This window comes from Canis lupus, chromosome 17 (assembly GCF_003254725.2).
Source record: "Canis lupus dingo isolate Sandy chromosome 17, ASM325472v2, whole genome shotgun sequence".
In the NCBI taxonomy this organism is placed as follows: Eukaryota; Metazoa; Chordata; class Mammalia; order Carnivora; family Canidae; genus Canis; species Canis lupus.
This window is the reverse complement of record NC_064259.1, coordinates 56199369-56216313: the sequence shown is the minus strand read 5'-3', so window position 1 is coordinate 56216313 and position 16945 is coordinate 56199369. Positions and strand designations below refer to the sequence as shown.

Below are 16945 nucleotides of genomic sequence, written 5' to 3'. Positions count from 1 at the left end.
AACTTTCACTAAATGCCAGGATCCAGATGGGTGCTACAGGAAGATGGAATAACTAAAACCATGGCTCTTGTCTTTAAGGAAATGACAATTTTCCAAGGAAGAAAGAACACACATACACCATTCACTCACAGGATATGAGAGAGTGGCAATAAATTTGGTAACAAAGTGTAGATAACAGCTTAGAGAATGTAAAGATAGCATGAGCCCATGATGAAAATGTGAAAGAGGGAGCAACTATCACATAGAGATTCTGAGCCCTTTTAAAAAAAAAAAGATTTTATTTACTTATTAATCACACACACACACAGACAGACAGATACAGGCAGAGGGAGAAGCAGGCTCCATGCAGGCCTGATGTGGGACTTGATCCTGGGACTCCAGGATCACACTCTGGGCCGAAGGACTCCAGGATCCTGGGACTCCAGGATCACACTCTGCTAAACCCCTGAGCCACCCAGGGATCCCTGAGATTCTGAGACTTTTTAGCAGAGTGCTGTCTTTGGTATTGGGACAGTTATTCAGTATGGTCCAATTAAGGCAATACCACATCCACCCCACCCCCCATGATTGGGATACTCTGCTGTTTGGGTCCATGTAGTGCTATCCAGTCACTTAGTCCTTCTTGCCATAGGCAAGTACACTGACTTCCAGTTTCCTACACATCCCAGCCCCCTAATCCATGTTCTTCCTATAGTGCTTCTTTCCTGTGGTTGTGTTTGCATGAGAGTTTGAAAAGATGTAGGGACTTTTGAGCAACTCTGGCATAACATGGCCCCTTCTCATTTCAGATCATTCTGCACTCTATGCACAAATACCAGCCTCGGGTTCACGTGATCCGCAAGGATTTCAGCAGTGACCTGTCGCCCACCAAACCTGTCCCTGTTGGGGATGGCGTGAAAACATTCAACTTCCCTGAGACAGTGTTTACCACGGTCACAGCCTACCAGAACCAGCAGGTAAGAGGCTGCCTTTGAGAGTCTTCTGCTGTATCTGCTTTTAAAGGAGCTTATTCATGCTTTTGATAAGAAATGCTTTGTCCTTCTACATGACACCGAAAAGCTGGAATGAGAGATGCCAGGCTTGCTGTGCAAATGCTATGTTGGTGATGACAAGGCCATGATGCCTAGTAGCAGCTGGTATAGTCTAGATTTAGATCAAAGACAAAATCTTTGACCAGGAGGACTGAATCTCCTAAGTCATTTTCATGTCTCTCTGCACTTGTACCCGTGTTCATGGTCTCTCCTGCAATGTGGCAAACGTTCGTTCTTCATCATTTGCAATTCCTTTGCAAGTACCAAGGTTTGATTCATTCCTTCCCTCTTTTCTGCAATTTTCCATGTATCCCTGCATCAGCTACATCAAAGTCATCAAGCCTCTCAAAATCCATTGAAGACCCACTGCTTCCATTTACACTATCAGACTAAATTTACCTCTGTGTGATCACCAACCACACCCTAACATCTGTGTTTTTATGTCAGCAATATGTTCATTCACTCCATAAATGTTTGAGAACTTACAATATTCCAGTCTTAATAGAGAAATCGAGCAGATTGACTTATTTCTCCATAAGCAAGAAGAGTTTTAGTTGAGTGAAAGACATGTAAATAAATAATGATAAAACAGTGGAATAATTTAATGACAGAGATGTGGACAGGGTGCTTTTGGGTTTAGGGAATGAGGGAAGGTTTCCTGGAAGAGCTGATGCTTTCTCTGATGATAAGACACACATGAGAATTGGCAGACTAATGGGGGAAGTAAGTGGGAGTGAGGTACGGGGAGAGGGAAGAGAGATGCCAAGTCTGGAATTGTTGTGGGCATTCTAGACAATGTTCTTTTTTTCAAGGAGGGTAAGTAGATGGACTTACAAGTGATCTCACTTTATGCAATTCCCTGAAAGTTGCATATGCATCTCATTTTTTTTTTGCAAATTACACTGTATTTCATCTTTTGACAATTTGTCTAATTAATAGGATCCTGAGGTGAATACTTTTCTAAAAAGAAGAGTTTTTGCTTGTTTATTTTGCTTGAAAGTCTGCATATTTTGATTTTGGGCCTGCTTGGAGCAAAATGAACTTCTACCACAATATTAGATATCTTTTTGTGTTGGATACTATGCTTGGTGCTCTGACAAAGAAAGAAATCGAGGAAAAATACTCATTTACTAAGTATTTATTGAGTGCTTACTATGTGTCAGGCAAGTGAAGGTGAGTGATATAATCTTTGGTTCATATAGTAAGAGTATTTTGATCTTTCATACTGCATGTGGATAAAACTCTTAAGATGTTTTCTCCTTAGATGTTGCCTCCAGAGGAACTTGATATACAACAACCCTTTAGTCTGGTAGACAAGTACTATACACTTGTTGGGCTTTCTCAGCAGCTGTAAAGTGTGCCCGATTTTAGGTTTTTCCTTGTGGTTGCCACATTTGATCTAAAGTAGAGAAAGGGTTTTAGTTTGCTTTGGGTAGCATTTAAAAGCTATTGAATCCTCTCAAGCTCCTTAGATAGCAAAATAACAGAGGCCACAGAGGGTCCTTACAGGAATCTTTAATAATCAAGATTTTTAAAGCTCTGAAACAAGATAGTGCAGCAATATAGACATGCCCTTTGGAGCAACTGGAATCTTGAAATTAACTGTGTGGTTCAGGAGAGGGGGAGCACAACGTTAAGTTTTCTGAATAACTGATTAGACTTTTTTCCAAGACACCCAGCCACCATTTTAATTATTAGTTTCTTATGAAAGCAGAGATATGTAACAAATATTACAATTTTAGAATTTAATTGTAGGGCAAACTAGAACACTGGTGAATGGACATTCTGCTGCCTCACTGAGATCAGTTGTAGAGGTCAAGAGCATCAGTACTGTGACCCAAACTGAAACTAGACAGCCACAATTCACCGCGACAATGACAATGAAAGAAGACCAAACATGGCTGCCTGAAATTCCTCTCAATTCCTTTGCCTTCTCTCACAGCATTCCCATGTCTGAGTACATTCTTCTCATATGAATATTTTGTCTTCATCTGAACTGGGGTGGGGGTCTTGGTGGTTGGTTGGGGGCTGGACACCATGATTAAGTTCATAGGATTTGGTAGCAGACATATCTGGTCTCATTTCTGACCTTTCCACTGATGACTTTGAGCAAATTTCTTACCTCCACTCATCAGTGTTTCCTCGTCTGAAAATGTCCTGGCTTCATCGAGTTAGTGATGAGGACTAGATGAGGGAACATGAGTAAAGCCTCTGGCACACACCCAGCATCTGATTACTAGTAGTCAGCCTATGTTGGGAAATTGCTGGGTCAGCACAGGCATGAAGGAGAGTGGGGAGTAGAGGCAATTTTACAAAATAAATTGCTTATTAAGAAGAAAGTGGGGCGCAGCGGTTTGGCGCCTGCCTTTGGCCCAGGGAGCGATCCTGGAGACCCGGGATCGAATCCCACATCAGGCTCCCGGTGCATGGAGCCTGCTTCTCCCTCTGCCTGTGTCTCTGCCTCTCTCTCTCTCTGTAACTATCATAAATAATAAATAAAAAAAAAAAAGAAGAAAGTGGATCGTTGGGAATCAGAGGACCTGCATTGGCCCTTGAAGGTATTATAATCAATAGGTAACTACTTTTATCTTTCTGTTCTCATGTTGTGTTGGTGAATTCAAGAGATGAGTCATGTACACCCAATTCTGCCCAGTTTGATATCAAGATAATGGTTTTTGCCTGTTTCACAAGTCTCCAGTCCCTGAATACATCAATGTACATGATTATTAAACATTCCCTTTGGCTGTAGATATGATTTCATATAACATAATGTCTTCTAGTAAAGCAAAGTAACCTCAGGTATTTCCCCCAGGAATCTTGAGGTCTGCATTCTGTTACCTAGCAATCATTTTCAGACTTGTCGTGGAGACGCCAGGTAGCATAAACTATTCTCTTCTGTGAGCTAGATCACCTACTACCGTGTTTTTATTTCCCTCAACTGTCTTGAATGAGAACAATTAACATTTCAGGGCAAAATTATTTACCTCATGTATTTCTTTTTAAGGGAATGGTTAGGAGGCCTAGGAGAGAAAAGAGGAATTGAAATGAAATGTTATCCAGTCTTCCTAAGGAAAGGCAGTGTACTTTCCACAGACAACAGTAGGCTAGCCCTTTGGAGACCTGAGTTTTCTTTTCTTTTTTTTTTATAAATTTATTTTTTATTGGTGTTCAATTTGCCAACATATAGAATAGCACCCAGTGCTCATCCCATCAAGTGCCCCCCTCAGTGCCTATCACCCAGTCACCCCCACCCCCTGCCCACCTCCCTTTCTACCACCCCTAATTCGTTTCCCAGAGTTAGGAGTCTCTCAAGTTTTGTCTCCCTTTCTGATATTTCCTGCTCATTTTTTATCCTTTCCCCTCTATTCCCTTTCACTATTTTTATATTCCCCAAATGAATGAGACCATATAATGTTTGTCCTTCTCCTATTGACTTATTTCACTCAGCATAATACCCTCCAGTTCCATCCACGTCGAAGCAAATGGTGGGTATTTGTCGTTTCTAATGGCTGAGTAATATTCCATTGTATACATAGACCACAACTTCTTTATCCATTCATCTTTCGATGGACACCAAGGCTCCTTCCACAGTTTGGCTATTGTGGACATTGCTGCTAGAAACATCGGGGTGCAGGTGTCCCGGCGTTTCACTGCATCTGTATCTTTGAGGTAAATCCCCAGCAGTGCAATTGCTGGGTCATAGGGCAGATCTATTTTTAACTCTTTAAGAAACCTCCACACTGGAGACCTAAGTTTTCATCCTAAATGTCCCACTAGCTACCTGTGTCATTCTGAGCAAAGTATTTTCTTTCTGGGCTTTGAGTTCTTCAAGAAAATGAGCAGTTAGCCTGTGTTTTCTAAGTTCTCTGTTAGCTCTGAAATAATAATTTCTTCCTCTTTTTTTTCTGCATTCTTTTTAATGAGTGAGGGCGGAAAACAATTAATTGTTCTCAAGCAGAGGCAGCTAACACACACAAGTGTTGGAAATTATTTGAATGTTTGTGTGTGTCAACTCTTTTTTAACCCCCATACCAGTCTAGACCAATAGAGTTGTAGCAAGTTCACATTTGGAATGGTGGGAACTTGGTGTTTTGTTGCTGGTAAGCAAAATATTCCAAGATATTCTATTCATTTGTCACTCCCACTGGTCCTCTCCATTGTTAAAGCCTATGTCTCCTGTTGGCTTCTATCATGACACCCAGGCTGGCTGGACACCTGACTCTCCACACATCCAATGTGCCACCAGACTGTATTGCTTCTACTGATGGAATATTTTCTTCTTTCTAATCTTATTGCTTTTGCCCTTGTTCTGGACCTGCCCTCTCTTCACCTTGGGCTGTTATGACAGCTTCCAACTGAGTCTTATGGTCTTATGAGCCATCACATATAGTCACTGAGGGATGGGTCTTCCTTTTTTATTTTATTTTATTTTTGGGGGGGATGGGTCTCCCTAAAGCGTAGCTCCAACTGCATCCTTTCCCTGTCAAAAATTGTCAACTCCTCAGTGCTAAAGTAAGTATAGTCCAAGATCCCAAGTCTTTCTATTTTTATTTAAAGATTTTATTTATTTATTAATGAGACACACACACAGAGGGAGAGAGAGAGAGAGAGAGGAGAGAGAGAGATTGAGAGAGAGGCAGAGACACAGGCAGAGGGAGAAGCAGGCTCCATGCAGGGAGCCTGATGCAGAACTCGATCTCAGGACTCCAGGATCACGCCCTGGACCGAAGGCAGCACTAAACTGCTGAGCCACCCAGGGATCCCCCCAAGTATTTCTATTAAGGTCCTCTGTAGCTAGCTACCAGCTACATTTCTAGGCTCATTTCCCTGCTAATCTACATCACGTGCCCACAAAAGTTCAGCAATCTAGTGAGAGTTTTACTGTTATTGGCACTTTGAAGCTGCTTTGCTTTTGCGTGTGCTGTTGTCTTTTCAGGAATGAATTTTCTGTTCATCTTTATTCATCTAGCTTCCTTCCATTCTTCAAGTTCAGTACAAACACCAACCTTCCTTACATTTTCCTCTACCACATTCCTTACCTTTTCAGCTGTGAATGAGCTTTCCCTCATCAAACTCTACTTCTCTCGTGACCCTGTCCCATTCTAAGCTATGTGCCTGCCCAGTCTTCCTCTCAGCATTTTGAGCTTTTTGAGAACAAAACATTGTGCCTCTACAAAACCCAGTTTGACATGGTAGAAAACACCAGGTCGGAAGTTAGGAAACTCACGGTTTAGATCCACCTCTGCAGCTGATAGAATGTACTGCCTCTGACAAATCACTCCACCTCAGAATCCTCATTTACAAATCAATGGTTTACCTCTCAGCTACCAATTTATGGAGAAAAATTTTATAGTCCACTGAGAAATGAAAAAAATACAGATAATATGCGGGCGTTTTATACCTAAACATTCATTTAAATAGACTGTATTTTATTTTGTCCGTTTTACTTTTTTGATACTAAAATGTCATTTATTTTATGAAATGATGATGGCAAGAGATGGTAGGTAGATGTAACTCTTTTTGTTTGATAGAATAAGTAACTGGAATATCAATGTTGATCCCTCAGATGTTGGAGGGAGGGAATTAGAATTGCCCTGAAGCCCAGAAACCACTAATTAAGAGGAAGGAGTCTTCCATCTGTGTAACTCTAAGGCATTTGTGTCTGTCCCATGGTGCATAGCACTGAATATGTGCTTGGAAAATGACTGCATGAATAATTAGCCAGCATACCTCCACTACCAGTCTCCTTACATATCTGTGGTTCTGCTTCTTTGGACATAAGTAATAGTGAAATGTGAAGAAAGAGTTTCTATTTTCATGAAATATTTTATGCTTTTCTTTCCCCCCTTCCCATTCCTTCCTCCCACCCTTGCTGACTGACCCATAGACTCCCAGGGCTGCTAGCATACTGAAGTTATTATTACTATTATTTGCTCTTGGAGTGCCAACTTGGCAGGCCTAAGGCAGAGAGGAAAGGTATGCCATGCCCAGAATCTCATCGTGGAGAATGAAGTAGTAGAGGTGGGAATAAAGGTGACTCTACACCGAATGCTTTTTCTTGGAAGAAGCTGACGCCAGCCTGTCCTCATGGAATTAGCAGGAAATTTCCATTGCAGAGTCTTTGTCTTTTCTAAGGGGAAAAGGCTGCTGAGCCTTGATTTTTTTTTTTTCCCAAACAGGAAACTAGATTTCAAAAAGACACAGCCCTGTTCTCCTCAGGTAACACAGTCTTATTTCTTGATGAGAATTGGCTACATGAACCAGATAGGAAGTCTGAAACCACAGCCAGGTTTGTGTAAGCAAATCCAATAGGAGTTATGAGCCACTCATTATATCCTAAACTATTGAGCCAGTTGTGCTCTAACTTTTCAATCAAATCAGCACAGAGGTTTTCTATTTTTTTATTTTTTATATGGGCTAAGTTTCTTTTTCTTCCTTGATGAACACCTTTCAAAGAAATATGGTAAAAAAAAAAAAGAATAACTAAGAGAGTGTTAATAAGGGGAGGCATTTTCAGCCTCAGTATTATAAAATCATACTCAGGATATTGAAGTTTCATTTTCTTTGTAGGTTGTGCTATTTATGTCTACACTGTGCACTGTGACGTATACCTCATTTATTAACTGCCTGCATGTTACTAGGCAAAAAGTCAGTGAAAATTATTAAAACCAAAGGTGGCAAGCCAGCAAACACCTCTTCATGTGCTACGGTCTTCTACGATGCAGACTATACAAATCAGTATGTGAAATAAGTCAATCAGAAAAGGACAAACATTATATGGTCTCATTCATTTGGGGAATATAAAAATTAGTGAAAGAGAATAAAGGGAAAGGCGAGGAAATGAGTGAAAATATCAGTGTGAGGGTGACAAAACATGAGAGACGCCTAACTCTGGGAAATGAGCAAGGGGTAGTAGAAGGGGAAGTGGGTGGGGGTTGGGGTGACTGGGTGATGGACAATGAGGGGGGCACTTGGTGGGATGAGCATTGGGTGTAATGCTATATGTTGGTGAATTGAATTCCAATAAAAAAATAAAAAAAAATAACAAAAACGCAAAAAAACCCACAAAAAACTGTAAGGTTATGGAAATCAAATCAGTGAAGAAAAATGCTCCCCCAACCTCTGTACTTTCCATGTCTCCTCATTATCCTTGGAGTAAGTTTGAACATGACCACTGTAGAATAACTTTAGCTGCACGGGCAGTTACTAATAGACCTTGTTCTGCTTAGTAGGACACTTGAGACTTCTGTCTATATAATGCTGCAGTGAAAGCAGATAGGGTCAAGGGAGTTGTCTGGTCTGTATTTTCCAAGGCATGTTATGGCTTTGGGGCTGGTGATCCCTGTTTCCCACATTATTCATTCATGCACTCACCACTCATTCAGTCACTGAACAAATATTCATTGAGCACAGATAGCATGTCATGTTAGGCTCTTAGTAAAATGGTGTAGGAAATAGACATGGTTCTTACCTGAAAGCATCCTATTTTGGAGGGATGATCAAGAAAGATCTCTCTCAGGAGGTAACATTTAGACTGAGACTTAGGATTAGGCATCAGCTATGTGAAGAGTGCAGAAAAGAATATTTTTGTTCAGGGGTAGAGTGAGTGTGAGCGGCCTGAGCAGGGAAAGAGTTTGACACACTGTAGCCTGAGAGCATCTGAGTTTGGTGGGAGACTGTGAGCCAGGTGTAGAGGAGCATGGGTGGGGGTGGAGAGGTAGTCTGGGGCCATGCTGGCTCTGCAAGGCCAGCCAGGGAGTTTGGGTTGAGTTTTGAGTAGAGTGATAGTCACTGATGAGAATGATGTGGTCCATATATGTGTTAACAAAGATCACTTTGGTTGCTGTGTAGAGAAGAGACCAACAGGGACAAAAGTGGAAGAAGAGAGATTAGTCCAAAGGTTATATAGAGTAGTTGAGTGAAAAGATGACTGTGTTCTGGTCAAAAGTGGGGAGATGGAGGCTGACAGCCATATTTGGGTCTAATTGATACACACAACTGTGGAGTAGGGATGAAAATGAACTATTCAAATGAGCATCCTACACTACTCCAGATGGCCTCTAGATGTGTTGTGTGTGCATAGGGCAGAGGTAGTGGGGGTTATGAGTCCTCATGTGGTTTCTTGTGGGTCCCTCTGCTATGGGCCTCACTGGCTCTTGCTGGAGACCGTCATGTCTGGTTCTTGTGTTCCTTGGGTTCCATGCCTTGGGTTCCTTGTGTGGACATGCTCTACTGATAGAGGATGGCTGAGCTTGTACTTTTGTGTCTTTGCCTCACCTGGGCCTCCCTGGGCCTCCCTGGATGGCTCAGCCTCACCTCAGTGCTCATCTAGGTCCTCTGTTGGGCTCCTGCCTGGGCTGTAGCACTTCTGTGTTAAGGTCACCCTGGCTTCCCTGTCATGGGATGTGAGGACTTCTAAGTCCCTGACCTACCACAGAAGGGTGGTAGGAGGCCTGGAGATGCTAACCTGGTCCTCTTCCTGATTCTTCAGACCAGGCAGCATTTTTACTTTGATGCAGCAAGCCCTGTGTGTGTGTGGAGGTTGCCCTGCCAGTCTTCCTCTGAAGCTCACCACCTGCACCCCTCGAACTTTGTTTGAGTGGGGAGCTAAGGCACATGTAAATCTACCTGCTTGCTTCTCTTTCATCTGTTTCCTCTCTTTTTTTTTTTTTCATACTCCAGCTGGGGTGGAAGGGGAAGCTTTTTTACTTCTTTTCCCATTTGATAAGCATTCACCTTATGTTACATCCTTATCTTCCAGAGGACAGCAGGCTTTGTGACCTGCTTTCCTTTGTGATCACTGTCATTTGCATCCTTTTCTATGCTATATGACATACTCTTGTAAGATCTGAGGCTACCAGGCTAGCTCTTTTTTTTTTTTTTAAGATTTTATTTATTTACTCATGATAGACACAGAAAGAGAGAGAGGGGCAGAGACACAGGCAGAAGGAGAAGTAGGTTCCATGCTGGGAGACCAATGCAGGACTCGATCCCGGGGCTCCAGGATCACGCCTTGGGCCAAAGGCAGGCACTAAACCGCTGAGCCACCCAGGGATCCCCCCAGGCTAGCTCTTGATATGGGAATCATGAGACTATGGATTATGAAGGTTGAAAATACATTGGTTTATTCCTCCAAATTATTGTCCTTGTTACCCTTGGTATTGGTAGACATAGGCAAAGTTGTCAGCACGAGCATCAACTGGGGTGGTAGTTTGGTTTACATTGTTTGAATTGCTATCTTCTGCCTCTAGGCTTTATAAATGACTAAGCAGGGCAGTGAAAGCTTTCTGGGATATGGCCTTGGGGCAACCTCTCTGGCTCTGTTCCGCTGACCTGCACTCTGGCCAGATTGGACTCTTGTGCTTCTCTGGCGCACTTCATTCCTTCATGCTTCTCTACTTCAATGCTCTGGCTTACATAGGACATGTCTTATGACATGCTTCACTGTTCCTTTCACCCCTTTTTGCATTTTTCATTAAAGTCCTGCACATCTTTCAAGGCCTGGGTCATGTGCTATCTCTAAGGTGAAACCTCAGAGCCCTTCAACTTGGGACTCATTGCTACTTCCCCTTAAGCTCTCATGGAAGCTTTGCCTTCCTTGCAAACCTTACCAATTTCTGTTTTGTGTTAGTGTATATGTTTACTTTTTTCTTCTAGATTATAAGCTTCTGGGGTAGGGGGAACCAGACATATATGGACTATATATCACTGTCACCTGTGCCTTCTGTCACCTTGCTTTGCACATAAAGGTACTTGATAATAAATAAATAATGAGTAAGCAACCACACTACATGAAGCTCTCTAAATCTCCATTAAAAACTTTGAAACAAGTATAGAGGTGCTGTTTTTCCTAACATTTGGTGGCACTTTTCTATTAAATCTTCACACAGAGTTCTTGGCCAGAGATAGACTGAGCTGTGGGAAGCAGATTTGCAATCTTTTCTCCCAGATCCATGAAATAGAATGTCATTTTATTTACAGGGGTCTGTGGAGGCCCCCAAAACATGGCAGCACAATCATATATCAGAAAACCCTATCGTAAATGAGCCGGACAGGATAAGTCAACTTGAAAGAGAAAATAAAATATTATAACCCCAACTTGAAAAGAAAATATGGTGTGCAGTTTATTGCTGTGGATTATGGAGGAAAAAAGAAAGAATTTTAAGTCAGAAACAGAAAAGCAGTGACAGTCTTTAAACTCAATACAATATTCACAGGGCAGACACTAGACTTTAGAAAACCAAGGCCTGAAGGCTCCTGCTCTGGTCTATAAAATAGATGTAAAATTGCTCTTGCTACGTTATTAGTGCTACATTATTAGTGTACCATTCTCGAGGCAAGGAATGTTTTTAGGGGAAAAAAAAAACAACTTTGGTACTTTCAAGTCAAAGTCTGTTGGTCAGAATCTCACATTGCATTTTAAAGACCTTTAAAGATTGTGGCTTTGGGCAATTCCACTCTGACACAGTGAGATGGAAGAGGCACTCAGAAAGATCTGCAACATAAGAAATAACTTTAGCCGCCTGACATGATAAGTTCTGCAATGATCAGAAATGGAAAGGTGGTCTTCAGTAATGAGATTCCCTTCTTTCTACAATTCCCTTCCATTGAAGTGCTTTGCCTCCTTTCCTATACTCCCTCACCCCAACCCTGACGCCTCTGTTGCTTGAAGATAGTGAGTCATTAACATCTGGTTTAGACACAAAAATATCAAAAATGCCTCCCATGACCAAGGCTGAAAGTGGAAACATAAGAGCACATGTGGAATTTGTTGGTCAGGCTTGTTTTATTCTGGGGGCATGAGGGTGATGGGTAGGACCCTCGCCGAGTTTGAGGGGGACAATGATAAGATGTGGTAGAGAGGGGCTTATGTGCTGAGCGGATGTTGAAGCAGAATGACCCCTGAGGACTCATCCACCTGGCTCACACAGTTGTTTGTGCCTTCTGATTTGCTTGTGAGCCTTGGAGACTGGTGTAGCCTGCCCCACTGAGTCCCTTGTTTATAGATTTTCCTTGGGGTGCAAGCTTGATAAAAGTGTAGCTACTTTTTGTGTCTTTTACAAGACCATTTTTGGTCATTAAATGAACGATCTCTAGGGCCAGAGAAGGGACAAATAAAGTGAAATGGGAAGGGCAGTCAATTATATGTTTCTCTCAGGCTGAGGTGGGTTGTCTGGTGGCCTGATGCCATTGGATTGGACTGACTGAATCCATTTGTTCATTATTCGCTCACTCATTCATTCACTCAACAAGTGCTTTTCAAGTGCTTCCTATATGTCATGTACCAAGGACTTGACCATTGCCCAGTTTTCTATTTCCATGCCTTTGTCTAGGCAAGTGATTTATCACCTTTTCTGGGGGCAAGAAAGGTGAGCAGAGGAGAGTTTACAGTCACATACTGGGAAGACCTTGGTTTTTAAGGAGAAGTGGGTCAGGTGGGTCAGACATCTGTGTGCCAGGCCCAAGTCCTATATCAACTTACATTTAAATCTCAGACTTAAAGGAAACTAAATAAAAACAACAGCTGTTACTAACAGAGTGATTTTTTTGCTAATTTTCTAGGAGTTACCAGAAAAGAAATCAGTTAATGTAAACACAATTTATGCTCTTTGTTTGTTTCTAGATCACCAGATTAAAAATTGATCGAAACCCCTTTGCTAAAGGATTCAGAGATTCTGGAAGAAACAGGTAAGAATAATCGGGAAATAGACTCACCAACATTTCTCTGCTGTGTGACATTATTCCCACCCCTTTGGTGGCTTTTGACTCCTGCTTTTCGGGGAACACTGGCACACTGTGCCTCTGTGCTGACTCAGGCAAAGAGAGATGGCAAGCTGATCTGGGAATCAAAACACCATCCTCCAAAGGTTGAGTTTTCCAATTTTTGTTAACACACTGTACATCACCAGATTGGATCCCTCATGGTGGTTTTCTCCCTGCATCATGCTAGGTAATCCAGGCACTTAAACCACGTTTTCTGGTGATTGATGATCATTGAAAGATTGCTACTTTTTCTCATGAGTACTATAGGTGGCAGCAGCACCTACAGTGGTATCTCATTTATTTTGTATTATCAGGAAACAAGGAAGTGTGAACAAATAAAAATTATCAGAAAATTATTACCTTTAAGAGCTAAAAAACGTTGTTTAAAAATTAACCATTTTTCTCCCAAGAAATGTCCCCAAAATATGTTGCCTGCCTTAGTAAAGACAGTGTATAGAACATGACCTTTCTTGATGCCTCAGCATCATCATTAGGATTAGATTGTCACATGGGGAAACTTTTAGGAACTGCTGACGTTTGCAGGACTATTTGCACTTATTGTAAATGGTCTTAGCGGCTGTGGCATTTTTCTCATTAATTCTGCTTCTCTCTAAATTCTTTCTTTCCCACCCTTCCTATATAAAATCAGAATCTGTTATCCAGAGAGCTAGGGGAGAACTGAAATTCTCAGAGAGCACAGATCTATCTAAGGTTAGTCAGTCAAAAAAATTTCATTTTATATAAACTATACTGAAACCACAAATGTGACACGTGTGTGTTGTAAAGTGTGTAGGCTTTGCAGTTAACTATTTACGTTAGTGTTCAGACATTTTTCCCTTTTGGGGGCATTTCTTTACATCTGAATGACAGAGACTGTCTGGAGTTACTTTTGCTATTTTTTTTCTGCAAGAATTTTCAGATAAACTATCTAGTATCATATTTAGAATCACTTCATGAACTATATAGCACATTCTATTTGAATCCAGATTTATGCTAAAAATCCTCTGTAGTGACCATTTCCTTTACAAAATGATGTATGGAAGCACTTTTTTTTAAAAAAAAAAGATTATCTATTTGAGAGGGTGAGAGAAAGTGAGGACAGGGAGGAGCAGAGGGAAAGGGAGAAGGAGAGAGAAACTTTAGCAGACTCTTCGCTGAGCTCAGAGCCCAATGCGGGGCTTGATCTTAGGACTTTGAGAGCATAACCTGAACTGAAACCAAAGGTCAGGTACTTAAGTGATTGCACCACCCAGGACCCCTGGAAGCACTGCTTTTTTTTTTTTTTAATTTATTTATTTTTAAAATTCCAGTATAACTAGTGTACAATGTTATATTTGTTTCAGGTGTTGAATATAGTGATTCAGCAGTTCTATATATCACTCAATGCTCATCGAGATAAATGTACTCTTAATCCCCTAAGGAAGCACTTCTTTATGAAGCTCTTAGGATACATTTAAAATACACTTAGATTGCTATAAAATTTTATTTACCTCAGAATTTCTTAAGGTTACATCTATTGAGTAAAGTAAAATTCACCTAAACTTCTAGTTTGAAGATGACAAAATTGAATAATGTGTCCTAGATCAAGCAACTGGTTAGTTGTGTGGCCACACTAGAACTCAGGCATGAGAACTCCAAGGCCAAATGCTTCCCTCTTCAGTGAAGACCTTTGTCTTTAAAATTCAGCCAGTGAGGGATGCGTACTTATTCTTTCCATTTGAGACAGTTCTCTCCTGCCAGTTATTTATATTCCATGTTCAGGACTTGCCTTTGAACTGTTTCCTGTTGCTTTCTTTTCAGGGCTCTGCATTTTAGGCTTTCTTTCTTTCTTTCTTTCTTTCTTTCTTTCTTTCTTTCTTTCTTTCTTTCTTTCTTTCTTTCTTTCTTCTTTCCTTTTCCTTTTTTTTTTTTTTTTTTGAATTCTAGGCTTATCAAGGACCTTGCTAGTAGTAATGGTGTGCTCAGTAGAAGACGGCCTTTCATAAAGAAGCCTCTAGGGTATTTAAAATCCATTAGCTTGGAGTCCATGGGTGGATTCCAGGGGTTTTGTGAATTCCCTGAAATTATAAGGAAAAATGTGTGTGGATGAGCAGGTGTGCATTTTTCTGGGGAAAGGTTTATAGTTTTCAACAGGTTTTTGAAAAGTTCCATGTCCAAAAGTTAAGAATTTCTGTCCTAGACACAGTTAGGGTCAACCCTAGTGACTTTAGTTATTCAACTATTTTCTCTTTCTTTGCTTCTGTCTCCTCAGTGACATTGAGTATGTATTTTCTTCTTGGCACTCCAAAGATTGTTTTGATTATTTTCTTTGCTTTTTTCTTCCATTGGAGTCCTTGTTTTTCAGAGGCATGACCCAGAACAGAAAATTGAAAAAGATAGACTGTATTGACCAGTTTTGGAGCTATGCTCTGAGAACTGGAGCCACACTTTAATCTTGAGAATAAGACCATGTATCTTGAAGCATTTGACTCTGGTTGGGAAGTTGTGGTGACAACTTGGTTCAAGTCCTGGGGTCCTCCTGTCCCCTCACTGAGCTAGAAGGAACCTTGATATTTGTCCTGGGTCTGCTTTGGGGCTGGTGAATGTCGTCCTGCTCAGGACAGACAGTTTTTTGTTTGTCCTGCCTGGTGGGCTACTCTTCTTTGTAAGGACTCCAGGAAAGCAGAGGTATGGATCCTCACTAGCCCATTGCAATGCCTTATTTATTTATTTTTCTGGTATTGTGGTGATTTTTCATTATGATGCCCCATTAAAAGCTGTAGGCTACTTTAAGTAACATTAGTAATGATAGAAATTATCTGTGATTGAACACTTACACTGTTCTAGACCTTTTATTTAGTCTATTTTTTCTAATCTTTAAAATGACCCATATTTTACAAATGAAGAAACTGAGGCTCAGAGAGCCTAAGCAACTTCCCTAATATCATATAGCAAAGCTGGAGCACAGAGTAACTCCCAGGTCTGCCTGACCTCGAAGCCTGTGAACTTTGAGCTCTACCATGTTAACAGTTTAAACTTGACTTATCTTCAACAGATATGGAGACTAGAACTCTTCCTCTAAAAACCCATCATTTACTTAGAGATACTACTCAAGTACTCAGAACCTTCACTTTTCCAAATAAAACAACCTGTATGTTCTCCACCTATCTCTGTAGACTTCCCCATGGCTTTGTCATCTGCCTGCTATACCCTCTATAAACAAGGGGTTCCCTAGCAGAGGGCAGGAAGTCAGGCTGACCTTCCCTAGCAGGTGAAACTGTGACATAATGACCCTGAAATCCCCTGTCTCACGATAGGGCAAAGATAAATAATTAAATACAGAAACTTTTTTCTCTTCCAGCACTCTAAGAAGCTAGATTAATATAGACCCATGGCAGGTACAAGTGCCCTTGTATTTTCTCTTTAAAAAGCTCAGAATTACCTGATAATCAGTCTTGAAATCTCACTAGCTGCCTGTAGGATCTGATGAGGGCAAGAATTATTAAGGTCATTTTGCAGATGGGAAAGAGTGATGGATGAGTGAGGATAGAAGGGATTATTTGTACATCTTCTGGGATCTGGTTGTTCTGTGCCAACACCAGAATCCAGTTCCTCACCTTCCAACCAGTGCCTCACTTATTGCCCCTCTGGTGCTAACAGAATTTTTATGAATCTATGATCTTCCCCATGAGTTTTAGACATCAAATGACTCATAGAGACAAGCATGGTTTGATGAGTTGCATATAAACGTACCCAAAACATACGGATTACATTTCCTTTAAAAACACATGGGCTTAAAAATTAGGAGGGGGGAAAGTGCTTGGCCAATGTTTTTTGGTTTTGCAGAACACAAAACATTTGTGGAATACTTTGGAGTTACGGAATTTGCCAAACCTCAAACCAAAACATGTTTAGGTTTGTTGATCTCAGTCTATCCCAGTGCACCATCCCAAGGCTCAGGAAGGGAGGGGCGTGGAGGGAAGATGGGAAGGACACAGCAGCTGCTGTGCTCCCTTCCAGTGCCTCTCCTGAGTCCCTCCTGCCCTGCTAGCCTCTCGCTGTGGTACCCTCTGAGTGCAGCTGGCCAGACAGCAGTGTCCTGGGCAGAGAAAAGAACCCCAGGGGTGGGGGTGGGGCGGGATGAAGATACTGATTTCCATTCCTCACATTTT

At 41.4% G+C, this 16945-nt stretch overlaps 1 protein-coding gene across 6 annotated transcripts in view; it reads left to right on the top strand.

Moving 5' to 3' along the window:
- TBX15 (T-box transcription factor 15) overlaps window positions 1–16945 on the top strand; it is a 110280-nt gene that overhangs the window by 67463 nt on the left and 25872 nt on the right. For all 6 annotated transcript variants that reach the window (XM_025453374.3, XM_035700773.2, XM_035700774.2 and 3 more), the window contains 2 exons: window positions 789–956; window positions 12655–12719. In XM_025453374.3, the coding sequence (XP_025309159.1) occupies window positions 789–956; window positions 12655–12719 (233 nt within the window). The remainder of the gene's footprint in view (window positions 1–788; window positions 957–12654; window positions 12720–16945) is intronic.